Source organism: Nicotiana attenuata, unplaced genomic scaffold (assembly GCF_001879085.1).
Source record: "Nicotiana attenuata strain UT unplaced genomic scaffold, NIATTr2, whole genome shotgun sequence".
Lineage (NCBI taxonomy): Eukaryota > Viridiplantae > Streptophyta > Magnoliopsida > Solanales > Solanaceae > Nicotiana > Nicotiana attenuata.
In genome coordinates this window covers 842,180-858,627 of record NW_017670351.1, presented here as the reverse complement: position 1 = coordinate 858,627, position 16,448 = coordinate 842,180, and the positions used below count along the sequence as shown (strand labels likewise).

The 16,448-nt window shown below is 38.6% G+C and overlaps 1 protein-coding gene across 1 annotated transcript; it reads right to left on the bottom strand.

Moving 5' to 3' along the window:
- Positions 1 to 5,173: 5,173 nt before the first annotated feature.
- Positions 5,174 to 16,094, bottom strand: LOC109238242. Its single transcript, XM_019404670.1, has 3 exons — positions 15,948 to 16,094; positions 15,457 to 15,563; positions 5,174 to 5,946 (listed from the first exon to the last, which is right to left on the bottom strand). The coding sequence occupies exons 1-3, from the start codon at positions 15,975 to 15,977 to the stop codon at positions 5,637 to 5,639; spliced, it is 447 nt and encodes a 148-aa protein (XP_019260215.1). The 5' UTR covers positions 15,978 to 16,094; the 3' UTR covers positions 5,174 to 5,636.
- Positions 16,095 to 16,448: the final 354 nt, after the last annotated feature.

The following is a 16,448-nucleotide window of genomic DNA, read 5'->3' as shown; positions in this document are numbered from 1 at the left end:
TTAGTCCTAAGGGTATTACATTATAACAATATGTTCCATATTTGGTGATAAATGAAGTCTTTCCTGGTCTTCCGGGTTCATTTGAATTTAATTAAACCCGGAATAGGCATCGAGAAAGGTAAGGATCTCGTGACCAGCCGTGGCGTCGATCATGCAATTGATGTTAGGTAGTGGAAAAGAATCTTTGGGGCATGCCTTGTTTAAATCCTTATAGTCTACACACATTCTAAGTTTGTTCCCTTTCTAAGGGACTACGACTACATTGGCTAACCATTCGGGATATTTCACCTCCCGAATGGACCCTATTTGAGAAGTTTCGTTACCTCATCCTTTATGAATACATGCTTTACCTCGGACTGGGTCCTTCTCGTTTGCTTCACCGGTTTGAACCTAGGGTCAAGGCTTAGCCGATGCGTTGTTATCTCTGGTGGAATCCCTGTCATGTCTAAATGGGACCAAGCAAAACAATCTATATTATCAATAAGAAATTGAATAAGCTTTTTCCTAAGTTCGCGGGTTAATCCCGTTCCCAGGTATATCTTTCGCTCGGGCAGGTACTCGATCAATATAACCTGTTCCAGCTCTTCGACCGTTGATTTGGTGGCGTCAGAATCTTCGGGAACAATAAAAGTTCGAGGAGTTAGAATATCCTCTTCTTCTTCTTCTTCTATCCCCTGCTTCCTGATTTGGTCGAGGCTGATGAATGTGATTGCTATTCGGCTTACTGTTTACCTTTGATGCTCTACCTTTCCGAGGTTGATAGCGTTGATATCGGTGTTACCTCATTGACCATAAACATTTCCTTTGCAGCATGTTGCTCCCCATATATTGTTTTTACACCGTCCGTTGTCGGGAATTTCATCATTTGGTGGAGAGTCGAGGGGACTTCCTTCATGTTGTGGATCCAAGGCCTCCCGAGTAGGGCATTATACCTCATGTCGCCCTCGATCACGTGGAATTTGGCATCTTGAATAGTTCCAGCCACGTTCACTGGTAAAATAATCTCTCCATTAGTTGTTTCACTGGCCATGTTGAAGTCATTTCAGACCCGAGTTGCGTGACTTTTTGATCTTGTAGGCTGAGTTGCTCCACGACCCTCGATCGGATGATATTCGCCGAGCTACCTGGATCCACTAAAACATGCTTAACTTGAACTTTATTTAATAAGATGGAATTACCAGAGCGTCATTGTGTGGCTGAGAAATGCCTTCTGCTTCTTCGTCGTTGAATGATAAGGAGCCTTCGGGTACATAATCTCGGGTTTGTTTTTCCCTAGTGATTGATACCTTAATGCGTTTGAATATGGGCCCTTGTGGAATGTCGACCCCACCGACGATCATATGAATGACATGCTGAGGTTCCTCCTGTTCATTTTTTCTGTTGGCGTCCCTTTATCTGAAATGGTTCTTGGCTCGATCGCTGAGAAACTCTCGAAGGTGGCCCTCATTGAATAGATGGGCTACCTCCTCCCTCAATTGCCTCCAATCTTCGGTCTTGTGACCATGCGTGCCATGATACTTGCACATCAAATTTGGGTTTCTATGGGAAGGATCGGTCTGTATGGGTCTGGGCCACCTAGTATCTTGATCCTTCTGATTTCCGATACAATGCCTGACGCGTCGATGCTAAAGTTATATTCCGATAATCGAGGTGCCTCTGTTGGATCGGCATGCTTATCAAAATCAATTTTGCGCATAAGTCCCCGAGAATTCCGTCCTCGATCACTTCTTCGATGATTCCAGGCGGAATTTCGTCCCGAAACATTATTCCTTCGATCTGCACTGTATGGTTGATATCGTTCTCTATTCGACCTTGGCTCCATGTCGACGTCCCTCGGGGTTTTAACTGCCAACCTGTTTGGATGTACTGAACCGGAAGGGACTCCTAACTGGTCGTCCTCGACCCTGATCTTCGATTGATATCGATTGTGCACATCTGCCCAAGTCACAGCTGGATAGTCTATCAAATTTTGCTTCAACTGACGTGACGCTATCGAACTCTGTTCGTTCAACCCTTGAGTGAAAGCTTGAACGGCCCAATCATCCGTGACCGGTGGCAACTCCATGCGTTCTATTTGAAATCGGGATACGAACTCCCTCAGCATTTCGTTATCCCTTTGTCTTATCTTGAAAAGGTCCAATTTTCTTGTTGCGACCTTTATGCCCCCGACATGTGCCTTTACGAAAGAATCTGCTAACATGGCAAATGAGTCGATGGAATTTGGTGACAGGTTGTGATACCAAATCATTGCTCCCTTAGAAAGGGTTTCTCCGAACTTTGTCAACAGCACACATCCGATTTCATCATCTTCTAAGTCATTTTCCTTTATCCCGCATGTGTACGAAGTGATGTGTTCATTAGGAACGGTGGTCCCATTGTACTTAGGTATGTCTGGCATATGGAACTTCTTAGGAATGGGATGCGGAGCCGCACTTTGAGGAAAAGGCTTCTGCACGAACTTTTTCGAATCCAAACCCTTTAGGATCGGGGGTGCCCCCGGTATCTGATCAACTAGGGAGTTGTATGTTTCCACTTTTTTATCATTATCTTCGATTTTCTTCTCTCCTGAGTCAATTCTTTTGGTGAGCTCCTCGAGCATTTTCTTTATTGTAGGATCAGTCCCTGATTCACTACCATTTAACCTTTCCAGCATTGACTCGGTACGGTGAGTGATTTCTGGCTCGACCCCACTTGGAGTCCTATGTTGAATTTGCAACTGAGCAATAGCGGCATGCTGAGCCTGTAGCATCTCGAATATCACCTGGAGGCTAACTCCTCCGTCTCCTCTTCCCTATGTACCTTGACCACCGGATCAGCCTTCCCTGCATACACTCCCTTCGGGGTCCGCGCCTAGGTCCGCATTTAGAGCAACGTGCGAACTGATATCGACTGGATCGACAAACGGTGCTCCCCTGAGATTAGCCGGTGGCACCCCGGCTCCTGGAGCAATTACATTATCATTTTCCCCGTGAAATCCGAGACCATCATCACCATGTACGGGTGTGTTTTATGAGTTTGACATGTTTTAACCTGAGAGCAAAAATACTTGACAAGGAACAAGTGTGAAATAACATGTGTTATCAGAATCAGTACTGAAACAATCACTATTATCCTTAACCCCACGGTGGGCGCCAAACTGTTTATCCTAAAATTCGAGTAACAATTAAACTTTTATTGTGGTTTTAAGGATAGTGATTTAATCCTATACCAATTAATAAACAAGGAATTAAATAGATAAATTAGAGAATAAAATAAATAAAATCATTATGCAAGCGAAATCTCGACCTCGACCTATGGTAGTCTCGAAGTATGATAATAGGAATAAATGATAAAGCAACTCTGATGAACAGTAAATGGAGTAGCAAGAAAGTAATGAACGTGTATTTTCTTATCAGTCAACAATGATGGTTACAAATGGATGAGATCCCCCTTTATATAATAGGGGAGTCCTAAATAAGGTACACTTCTAATTATAGTAGGAAATCATATTTGACAACTGATTAACCGTCGAGGACCAATCCATTCCGAAATTCACGCCATGATCTTCAGTCCGTTGCGGGTATCTCGCTCTTTCAGTTACTGAATTATACCAGCATCATCTCGAAGTATGCTCTTTTCTGATCTTGGTAAGTGATATCGACCTCGATCTTGGAAAGGAACTTCGACCCCGAGCTCGACGTCCTGGCCTTCCGACGTGGTACCACTTTTTCCATCAAAGGACGAAACCGGGTAGCCCTGATTTCCGCCGTATACAATTTGTACATATTTAATGAATTTTAAACATCAGATACACTGTTAAAGCAAAAGCTACTAAGTTCAACCGAACTCGTAGCTTGACTTGTGCCTGCGCCCCTGCTCGGACCCTGCATGAACGTAGAATACTCGGGTAAAAGTTTAGCCCTTTTGACACAAAGGATGTTCCATGAGTATTAATTAAGGAACTTGATCCTTTCTTGTTTTTAGATCTTTGATTTTTCGTAATTCTGCTATGTCACTGTTTTGCAAACCATGAACATCATATATAATATATGGTTCCATAGCTATAATTCATTGAGAAGGGAAGCTCTTAAAATAGAGATAATTTACTCCACTTAATTTAAGTTTTGTCATGAATGCTACTTACCTTTGTCACTTGATTTGTCAACTTTTTCAAATTATGGAAATTTGGCAGAGAGAAATGCCCATATCTAGAAAGCAAGTTTCGTGCCGATCTAGAGCCTTCAAATAGTACTAGAGGTGCTTATGTTCCCTCGCGGGCCACTTTTTAGCCTTATTTCTAAAAAATTATTATCCTGAAGTTTCACTTGTAGAATTTGAAACTCTAAAATAGCAGCTATATTTTCAATTACTGGGGGCAAAAGAGTGACTATAAAAATTTTACTTTCCAAAAGGACCTCTTGTTTGAAAGGCCTAGGGGTGTCAAACGGGCGGGTTGGACAAATTTTAGACGAATCAAAATGGGTTGAGTCAATAGTTGGGCGCACCATTTTATTTAAGTTAAGATGGGTTGGGTCAAAATAAACTAAAATTTGGGTCATAACCCCACCGCCAACTCTTATCAAGCTTTATTTAATATGTGTTCTTTTCTTATGAATTGTATAATTACTAAATAAGACTTTTTTTCCTTTTGTTATAGTCATTAACATTTCAAATTAAAAAAAATTATTTCTAAGATATTTTGACAAAGTTACTCATGTATCAATTTGGGCTAAAAATTAACCCAACTTTAAATGGATTGAGATGGGTTGGGTCAAGATAGGTTGAGTTTAATAAATGGGCATGTCAGTAACTAACCCAACCATGGACGGGCTAGACGGGTCATTTGGACTTGGACCAAATTTGACAGCCCTAGAAAGGCCTATGGCTACTGCCACCGCTGAAGTTGTTTAGATTAATTAATTTTCTCTTCTACCTAATAATTCATGTAAAATATTGGATATGGAGTTCTAACATGTAGTTTCGATTTTGCTTATATTATTTTCTTTATGTTGGATAAATATTGCTACTAAATAAAGAATTGTGTCCAGATAAAATTATAACATTTAGGACATTGTGTGAAAGGAATATAAATTGGAGTAGTTGCAGAAAAGTTGAAGAATCATACCCGAAGAAAACTAACTAAACTATTGTAGCATTGATTATTCCACTTTTAGAAGCAAAATACAGCCTCTCTACCTTCGTAATGTAGGGATAACGCTACATACACATTATCCTTTTCTGACCTCATTTATGAGATTACACTGAAAAACATCAAACAAATACGGGACGGGGAGGAGGAGGGGGAGGAGGCGGTGGAGATGATGGTGTTGCGGAATAGGGGTTGTGGTTCCTCCCAATAGTCTCGTAGAGTTCGGACAACATAACTTTTATCGTCCTCGTATGTTGCTCTAATTAGTCCGTATACAGTTTAAGGTGCCGATAATTCATCTTCAAAAATCATTATATCTCTATTTGCCGCCTCAAGCGAGCACTTTATGGCTTTAAACAAGCACCCAACCTATACAAAGGGCTATATAGTTGTCCACTATAGGAGCTTTCTTCTATCAATCCCTTATTTGGTATGTCATGAAATCATGAAGCACATAGCGAGAGATTAGTGCATCGGGCTACCCTTATATAGGCAATTATCAAAAGATTTAAACAATCATTGAGTAAGCACCCATAATATAAACTTCTTCTCCCTCTGCTTCTGGGACTATTATCTGCAAGCACACGTGAGTTCTAAATCTTAGGTCCGCCACGTACATATTAGAATCGAATAGATCCTCACCTCTTGAATTAGCAAATCCGGTGCTGGTGAACTGGTGAGGTGGTGGATGGACAAAAGGAGCGGGGCGAGAAGCAGGTCGAGTAGATGTGATCTTTCCATATTTGGAGATGATATGTACAGTACAAAAATCAGGAACCCCTTTTAATACGTCTCCTGGAATGTCTTTGGCTTTGAATCTGCAGTGCAGAAAGGCTATAGAAATTAGACTATTTGAAGAGGTAAAAGTTTACTTGCATAGAATGTTTTATACCAAATCATATTAAATTACTATGGTCAAGTGATTTAATGAGGTAAAAGTACATATTAATTAACTATGATGAAGTGAGAAAAATATACGAGCAAACACATATAATGCATCAATAGATTTGATGTAAACATAAAATATGAGTAAATTTTTACCAATGCGAGTAAGATGTTTTATTCAAATCTAACTCATGAAATGAAAAATCAATAGAGCTTGAAAGGCATGCACACATTTAAAAAATACTTTTAAGCGAAGTTTGTAGCATAATTATGCACTAATATCTACATATTCCTATGGTTAGGTTAGAACGATGAGAATTATTAATAATAGTTTAATATATATATATATATATATATATATATATATATATATATATATATATATATATATATATATATCATAACATGTTTGTTACATAATTTTATCAGATTATTAATTAATTCTTGTTAATGACGGAGTCATACTTGAGAAAACCGTCACTTCTTGAAGCACCAAGAATCAATGCCTCTACTCCAGTTCTATTCACATATTCAACAATTGCTTTGACTACATCCTTGTCCTCTAACACCACAACATGACTCTCTACCTGTTTTATCGGAGAATTAGAAGAACTACCAATATTAGAGACGTGAAAGCTAAAGGAAAAAACTAGTAAGAGTATACAAAAAATGCTCATTATTCTAATTCGTCCATGTTTATATTCAAGATATTTTGGCACCGCAAAGGGGTGTGGATGTCTGGTGAGATATAACGGATCCGTTCAGTTTTTACTAGAAGTCTTGAGTTCGAGCCTCGAGGATGGAGAAACCTATGTTAGAAGATGTCAGTACCACCAAGGGATTTTCACGGTATAGATATCCTCTACAAGTTGAAGAGAATTCTCTTCATAAACACTAGCCGTCATTTTTTTATTGGTAAATAAAAAAATTTATTACCAAAATGGGTGATGAATTACAAAGAATTTGGCGACGGAGTGTTGGACAGTACCCCCAACACTTCAGTCAGGATCATGATCAATATCAACTATATGCTAAAACTACCAAGGCAAACTACTTACTGATTAAGTAGGATAAAAATCAAAACTTGCCAACCAACTAGCTACTTTGGATTTCTTACCACCTCTAAAATACACCTCTTGGATTATCTGCTTGGTCATTAAATCCACATGTTGTTGCTTGTTTTGAAATACTCTCATGTTCCTTTCTCTCCAAATAGAGTAGACTGAAGCTGCAAAACACATTCTGTACACATCTGCTCTAGCACCCGTTCCACTAGCAAACCTAATTGACCATTGTAGCTCATCATCCCAATTCCTAGGCCTCCTGTTAATACTTTGCCATTTGAGAAGTTTTTGCCAGACTTGAGCAGCCAATTCACATGCGAAGAACAAATAAGAGTGACTTTCATTCTCCTGGCCAAACAAAGGGCATATTTTATCGCTAGTCATACCCCATTTGCTTAGTCTATCCCTTGTATATAGCTTGCCATGAACTGCTAGCCTTAACACAAAGATCCATTTGGGCAGTCCAAGGTTATTACATACCTTTTCCCATGCCGCCTTTGAAAATTCACCTCTTAGCCTCTGGTACAATTGCTTTGAAGAGAACATATCCATGTTGTGTATATTAGCTAGTTCATATCATGCTTCTTTGTAGTACTTTGATGCCTTCATAATCTTCTGGATGATCCATGAAGTCTGTTTTGGAATGTCCTCTGAGAATTTCCTATTAGCCCCATAATAACAGTGTATCCATTTAACCCATAGTTTATCTTTCTTTTGGCATAAGTTCCAAAGCAATTTGCTAATAGCCGTTTTGTTCCAAGTTGTGATGTCTAAAATGTTTAAGCCCCAAGCACTTGTACTTTGACATACTCTGTCCCAGGCCAATAATGCTTTCTTCGTGAGTTCAGCACCACCAATCCACAAAAAACTTTACATGTAGCTTCTATGATATGCACAACTTTCTTAGGGAACACAAAGATTTGAGCCAGAAGACTTGTATAGAGAATAAGACAGATTTGATGAGTTGTGCTCTACTAGCGTATGACAGGAACTTTATAGTCCAAGATTTTATTCTTTGCAGAATCTTATCTAGCAGAGGCTTACATTGTACACATGAAACTTTTTTTGGAGCTAAGAGGAACCCCTAAATATTTGAAGGGGAGTTCTCCTTTAGTGAACCCAAGCATCTACAAAATTTCTTGTTACACATCAGTAGTCATGCCTCCAAAGTAGACTGAGCTTTTGGTAGGGTTAGCTATGAGTCCACAAATAGCTAAGAAGTGCTGAAAATGTTTAATCAAGTATATTACTGATGCAACATCACCTATACATAAAAGAAGTAAATCATTTACAAATCCCAATTGGATAATATTCAACTTGACACACTTGGGATAAAAATTGAAATTAGGATTTTTCCCCAATTGCTTTAACAATCTGCTCAAGTACTCCACCACTAAAACAAATAGGAAAGGGGATATAGGATCCCTTTGCCCCAGACCCTTTTTTTACATCAAAAGGTTTAGAAGGCTTCCCATTTATAATGATAGAGAATGATAGGAATGTCATTATCCATCCCACAGATGCACTAGGGATGTTCAGACCAAATAACACTTGCTCAGTAAATGCCCACTTCACAGCATAATATGTTTTTTGCATGTCAATATTAAGCATACATCTTGGGGAAGTACCCTTCCTCCCATAGCCCCTTACCAGTTCATGGCTCAGTAGTATGACCCTCCCAAGAACAAAGGCAGCTTGGCTACTATCAACTAAGCAATCCATGATATTCTGGATCCTCTTTGTAATAACCTTAGAGATCAGTTTGTATAGTATAGTACAACAATATATGGGCCTAAACTCCTTAATAGTAGAGGGAGATTGTACCTTAGGAATCAAGGTAACAGTGGTGCAGTGAATAGCCTTATACATCCATGTTGTCTGAAAAAACTGGATTGCAACATCTGAAACATCATCTCCAATAAAAGGCCATGCTTTCTTGAAGAAGCAGGCATCAAATCTATCACATCCTGGGGATTTCAGATCAGATATATCTTTCAAGTCTAGGTAGACTTTTTCTCTTGTGACTGGAGCTATAAGGGACAGTTGTTGTTCTCTATTCAGGATGGGGCCAGCAGCTAAAACACTAGGTGTAATTACATCTAGTTGTGTAGCACAAATGCCTAGCAATCCCTTGTAAAATGTGATGATCTCTACTTCAATTGCTCTATCAGTGTGTACCATATCTCCACTAGTAGTGATCAGCCCGTTAATGTGATTATGGGCAATCCTATTCTTGAGGCAGACATGAAAAAAAGCTGAGTTGGTGTCTCCTAGCCTCGACTAATAAACTCTAGATTGTTGTCTCAGAATAATTTCCTCTACTAGGATCCATTTCTCTAAGTTAAGTTTAAGCTCTTTCTCTGTAGCATATAAAGTGGGATCAGTGTAGCAGGTTCGTAGCTACTCTTGAATATCACATAGATCTTGCCTGATATTTTGCATCTTCTGCTCGATTTTACAGAACCTATGTTCGTTTAAAGCTTTCATCCTTTCCTTCATTAGTTTGAGCTTGTGCCAGACTTGTTCCATATACTCCCTTTTACAGTACAATTCCACCAATAAAGATAATATTAAGAAATTTTCTATGAGCGGTCAAGTGGTTCAAGAACCTAAAGAGTCTTGCCACCTTTCTTGGGTTCCTACTGAATGTAATGCAAAGCATAGAATGGTCAGAAGGATTGACCAGGTCTCTATCAATCCTGTTGTGAATGTGTGAATTAGTCCACGTGTAGAATCTTCCCATTGTTTTCATAATTGTTAGACCAATTGACCCCAAGAACTCCTCAAAGTCTTTCACCGCTATATATTGTATTGCACTTCTTCCCATTCTGTTATCAAGTTGGAGTACTGCACTGAAATCTTCCATAATGAGCCACGAGCTCTGAATATTGTAGTCTATTCATGTCAGATCCTGCCAAAGGTGTTTCCTACAAGCAATTGTGTGAAGGCGATATATTGCAGTGAATTCAAACTCAATAGATCAATCTGCACTTCTAATAGCACAGTGAATAAACTAAGAGCCTGTACAAAGCACTGTAACATCAACCAGCACATGATCCCATACTAGCCAGATCCTTCCTCGCCCATTAATATCATAATTATCATGCCAACTCCAGGTAGGAAAGGGTTTCTTTATAGTCCTTGAGGCATGTTTTTTAATGAATCTATGTTCTGTAATAGCTAAAACTACTATTTTCTCTTTATTTACCATCTTCTTCATCTCCTTGTGCTTAAAAAGCTTATTGAATCCATCTATGTAGCAATAATCATTAGTGATTGATTTGGGGTTAGGAGGTTTTCCTCATTGGCTTGAAGTACATCTTGTGTGAGGCTCCTCGCATTTCCTATTAGTCTGAGGCCATAAAGAACGCTCACAAGTCACTTAAGCATCATCTTGCCTTCCAAAAGAGGTTAATGACTGGAAAAACTTAGATGATCATGATATTAATTGTAGGATGTGTATTGGATATTGTTTAGGGTCTAAGGAGATCCCTAGAACTAACCCAAGTTGGGAGCTATGCAATGGGCTAAAGTTTCAAATAAATTCGCACAAGTTCCGACTTCAAACGCATGTAACTACCAAAATATAAGGATTTAAGTTTTGATATACCTATCAAATTAAAGCCCTTTGAGTCTAGTTTCCAACACCTCAAACTGTTTGTCATTTGGATCTTCCTACCGAAAGTTATGGCCATATTACCGGATCTATCCCATATGCGCGCCCAGATGCGCGACAGCGCATGTAGGAGCCCTATAAATAGCCCCAAGGTCGGGAAGAGAGAGTAGCTAAGTCATTTATTCAAGTCTAGGGCTTTCTCTCTATCACCCATCCGGCCAAGGCTTCCAATACACACCTAAGGTGAGTTTTCTAGTATGTTTTTATGATGATTTAACTTCTCAATCACTAGTTACAACAAGGTTTTGATTGGATTTCGTAGGATTTTTTTCATAATCTCAAGAACACCCCAAAAGTTGTCTTTCAAAATTTGGTCTACAAGAGGTAATCTTTCACCCTTAAACCTACATGCATGGATTGTTAGTGAATATATGAGCAAGAAATAAGTACAAACACTTATGGCATGGTAACCGGAAGCCATAAGTGATTAGCCTAGATCATTGGGTATTGTTGAGATTTTGTAATGAGTTAATTAATAAAATTTGATGGATGTGGGTTCATTGATGATTATAATGGTGCTAAGAAGGTAGTTAGTGGACGAAGGATGTTGTAGTATCTCTTGTTGGTGTGGAAGGTGATTGTTAGGTGAAGAAATTCCATTGAAGGAGGTTGTAGAAACTATGCACATTAGATGTTTGATAAAAGTTTAAATGACTTAAAAGTATAGAAATCTTGCTAATATTGGTGCAATTGTGTTGCATTGTTGTAGATTGAAGTTGTTTAGTGTGGTGGACCATCGTAGTTATATTAAGGGGCGATTTCAAGTATGTTAGCTAAACTTCTCTCTTAGAATCGAATTCCATGATGTTCCCGTAAGTTTCAATTATGTTTGGCCCAAGTTTCTAATTTCCATGTTCCGATTTGTTCCTAATAAATTAGATTATCCCTAGTAAGCGTTGTGTTGAAATATGCATATACTCAAAACGTGTACCAATTGCCCTTACCTTATTATGATCTTTTCGAGAATGTGTTCAAGTATGGTTTATGTATTAAAATGTTATGACTTCAATACGTGTTTCAAATGAAAGTCTATGATGCCTAACTTGGAAAGAGAACCCAAGGGGCTTAAAATCATATAGCTCATATACATATCAAATTTCTATTTCAAAATTCTCTTCTTGTTGATAAACTATGACGATGTTTGAAAGTGAAAGAAGTGAAGGCGAGATATAAAATGCGATCACCGTGCCAATAATGAAAGTTATACTTATAACCAATAGTGCCAATGAAATAAAATGATGTGAAAAATTATAAAATGGTCCATGATTTTGAACGCTCTTAATGTTCTATGGTCACCCATGGCAAGTAAAAGGAAATGATAGCATGAACGTGAAATGTGGCTACTTGCCAAAATGAGAATTATGAGACATTGTATGTTCCAATGGTTTCAATAATAGTATGGATGTTTCTAAAATAATAAATGCAAATGACTTAGATGCTAAGTCCCCAAATATCATGAACTTAGCTAATGACCTTAAGATGATAAGAGAGTATATAACGAGATGAAAGAGAGATGTCATATACTAAATGATGATGAATCTTATGGAGAAAAAAAAAAGAATTTGGCCCATGTGCCATTGAAATCTACTCATCTATCTACCATACATGTGATAATGTAATGAGCTGTGTTTCTCCATGATGAGTATGAACATGAAGTATTCCAATGATCTGAGAACTTACGACCTTAAATATAATGTTAATCATGTCGCTTGAGCTTATAGATTATCATGTACATAATGATGTGTTATGAGCCCTATGGACGGTCTTTGAACGCATATGTGCATTGTGTATGGTATAGATGAACACTATGGACGGTCTATTAAATGCATAGGTGTATAATATTGATGAACACTATGGACGGTCTATAAAACGCATAGGTGTATAATATGGATGAACACTATGGACGGTCTATGAAACGCATAGGTGTATTGTATAGGTGATCTTATGGACGGTCTATGAAACGCATAGGTGTATAATATAATATGTGGATCATATGGACGGTCTATGAAATGCATAGGTGTATGATATAGATGAACCCTATGGACGGTCTATGAAACACATAGGTGTATGATATAAACGAACCCTATGGACGGTCTATGAAACGCATAGGTACATAATATGGATAAATCCTATGGACGATTTGTGAAACGCATAGGTGCATGTTAAGAGAGGGCTATGGACGGTCTGGTGAGACGCATAGGCAGCACGAACAATAAGTTACACTTTCATTGCCTTTTTTTGTACATGTTGTTACATTTACATTATATTTTATATCTCACGCATAGTTCATATGGCTCACTTGATCTCAAAAGAAATGCAGAATGATGTAATTATAATAAGTCTTGACATGTGATTCTATGGTTCGTTTTATAGTTTCTTGATGTACTTCATTTGTCTCTTATTTGAGTCACCATATTTTCATATTTTGTTCTGTCTGCCTTACATACGAGTACTATTCCACATGCACTCATGTTCCAGGGGTGCTGTATCTTTTAATGGATATAGGTGGTTCTACAGCAAGTGGATCGATCAGTGATAGGAGTACATCCTTGTCTCAGCAGACTTAGTGAGCCCCACTTCATATCGGGGTCTTGTATCTTTTGGCTTCATGTGTATAGTGTTTTGAGGTATAGCCGGGGCCTTGTCGCCGGCACTTCCATACTACTCTTATGTTGTACTTAGAGGCTCCATAGATATGTTGTGGGTTGTGTACGATGTTGAGTAATGAACAAGAAGTGTTAGTATTTAGCAAATATGTTTTCCCTCGTAATTATGAACTTGTGATATTTTGGAAATTGTAAGATGAATATCCTTTGATTAATGGAAAGGAATGTGGACACTTGACACTTCTCATGTATATTTCTTGCGACTAATTGTTAAATTGTTCATGGGCAAGGTCGGGTAGAAAGTATCTAGCAGGCTTGCTTGACCGGGTTATCTCGGTTGAGCGCCGGTCGCGCTCTCCGAGGTCGGAGCGTGACATCTTGTGTCCACCATTCCTAGGGCAGCTTGCAACACCTGTTGAAATGAGGTTCCTCTCATGGGGTGTAACCATTCTCAACATCCACAAGGTGTTGACTACTTTCGTCGAATACTTGAGGCCTTGCAATTGCTTTCCCTTTTACATTTGTCCACCCATCTTTTTCATTTTTAGGATCACCCTCCACCTCCTCTAGTGACACCTCAGATATTGGTAGTATGGGGGCATCCTTACTTTGCCAACCTTGCTTAGTCTTCCTTGTCTCAGCTTTGGCTTTCTTAGGTTGGGGCTTTGCTTGATCGGCGTGACAGATATGTCAAAGTTGGCAGCATATTGGGCAGTACTGAGGCCACCATTCATATCTAACCTCTTGGTCATAGGGCTTGCCAAATGAATCCAACACCTTGACAGTTTTAGGTAATGGGATAATAATGCCCATTTCAATAAGCACTCGAGCACACGAAATCCACTCTTTGTGAGAGGTGCATTCGTCAACACATAGAGGGGTGCCTAATACACTAGCTAGCCTGTTTAGAGAGTTAGGACTCCGGCAACTTAGGGGTAAGTTAGAAAATGTTACCAAAGGGGAATTGTTTTGAGTATCTCCTCACTAAAATTAAAATTGGCACCCGAGGGCTTGACAATCACTATTTTACTATTCAGCATATGAGGTCCAGACATCAAGACATCACCACAACTATAGAATCTTATCACAAAATAACCATTGTTATGGTAGTATATGTGTGGTTTATGCTGAAACATCCACTGGCTCCCTTGGAATATGGTGATTGCCGCAATAGTTGGAGAATCTCCAACCACGTAGAGGATCAGTGCATATTTCCAAGTTTTAGATTCCTATTTGACCTCAGCTTTATCAAATTGAACCATTTTAACACCTTTTTTTTTATTATCGGAGCAATAAATTGTAGATTGGTACCATTTGAAGCTAGCTGATTCCCTGTGAATAGATTCATCCATGTCTTCTTCTCTTCCGTAGGTGGTGGTGGCTGCTTTGCAAGCTCAGATTTCTGTGGACTAGCAACCAATTTCGGCGGAGAATTGAATTTCCCAGCGGATGGGGCTATTTGCACCTTAGTCACTCCGCTTTGATTCACCACGTTAGGTTTTCCCCTTGAAGCCTAACATTAGGCGGAGTACGCATCACACCTAGTCGCTCCATTTTCACCTTAGCTTTGAGTATACTCGATGGTTCCAATTGAGCAGTGGCCACATGCAAAGCAGTAGCAGTGACAATCGACATCAGCTGGCCGTCGTGTCCCCTTGGCCAATTGAACCGGAGCCTGTGCCGTGTTCTATACTTTCGTAGCCGGCCTTTCGCCATGCCAGCATGGGTGGCGTACGCTGGTTGCACCACTAACGTGCGCCTATATAGAGAGATGATATCATGTTATCATGCACCGAGAGAAAAAGCTTTTGGTACACGAAAGAAAAAAGTCCCTACCCTCGCCGTCATTGCTCAATAAAAAAAATGTGTATAGTGTATTTATATCATATAAGTAGGATTTTAGGAGGAGGACTAGCTAATCTGTTAATGGGCTAATTAGCATCCCTATAAATCCTATTTGCACGTTTTAACTTTTTAATGATGGAAATTCAGTTAAATTCCCTTCCCTCTACTTTCTTCCCATTGAGTTTCAGATAACAAATGATTATACGATAAAAAATGATGTTTTGGTAGGAATTCTTAGAGTTTAATACTAACATCTTTTCGCGTACAAAATACTCTGAGAGGAAGAAACATTTCCTTTGTTTGCAAATCCAACTCACTAAAATTTCTACATCTAGCTTCATCATAAATCTGGTTTGATCCTGAAAATGTAAAAGTACAGAGTCAATTGTGCAACTATACCATAAAAAGAAATAACAGGATTTAAGATATGAATATAACACGATTTTTAATTTGTAAGTATACAATAGAATGGTTGAGTTTCTGGCAAGCTAGTTTGACAATGTATTATTAAAAAACGTGCAAAAACAAATACATGTACGTGGATAGTGATAGATGAAGTGTTCGGTTCAATCGAACCCTATACTTTTTACGTGCAACATAAATATATAATTGAAAAAATACTAATTTTTTTGTCGTTAATAAATTCTAAACTCATAATTTTAATATTATAAGGATGAATCCATTGAATTATAATTTTAGATCCGCCTACTAAGCGTAGAAAGAAGGAGAGAAGGATTAATTACTTGGGGAAGCAAGAGGAGGTGATTTGACATGGATTAGAAGAGTTGTCTGGCCTCTGACTAAAAGATTATCAACAGTCCATTTCAAAGCAAATTGGCTTCCTCTATCTTTGTCTATTGCCACAGCTATCAATTTATTTTGTGAAGGCATTTTTTCTCCCATAGGTTTCACTTTAGCCTAATTTAATCTGTTGTTGAATTCACTATAAAGAATAAAGAGGAATTTTGGTCATTAAAACATTAGAAAATATGTGGGGAGCTCCACCTTTGGTGGGTATTTAGTTGCTCTACCTTTGCTTCCAGTAATAGTAACCACTAGCTACTTCAACTAATTACCAACAAAAACTCTTTTGGTCAAAGGGAAAAAGCCTACAGCTTGTTTGTATGGTTGTTACCTATCGTATCGTACCGTATTGTTACTTTAAATACAATGTTTGTTTCGATTGTTACTTCAATTTTATTGTATCGTATCGTTAAATCCGTCGTTACGTAACGATGAAATGT

What these genes read in the sequence shown, in the direction of transcription:
- LOC109238242 (XM_019404670.1), bottom strand. Translation starts at nt 15,977, where the DNA reads ATGTCAAATCACCTCCTCTTGCTTCCCCAA. An exon ending in ACCTCCTCTTGCTTCCCCAA is followed by an intron (nt 15,564 to 15,947) that starts GTAATTAATCCT and finishes TTACATTTTCAG; the next exon opens with GATCAAACCAGATTTATGAT. An exon ending in TATTTTGTACGCGAAAAGAT is followed by an intron (nt 5,947 to 15,456) that starts GTTAGTATTAAA and finishes TCTGCACTGCAG; the next exon opens with ATTCAAAGCCAAAGACATTC.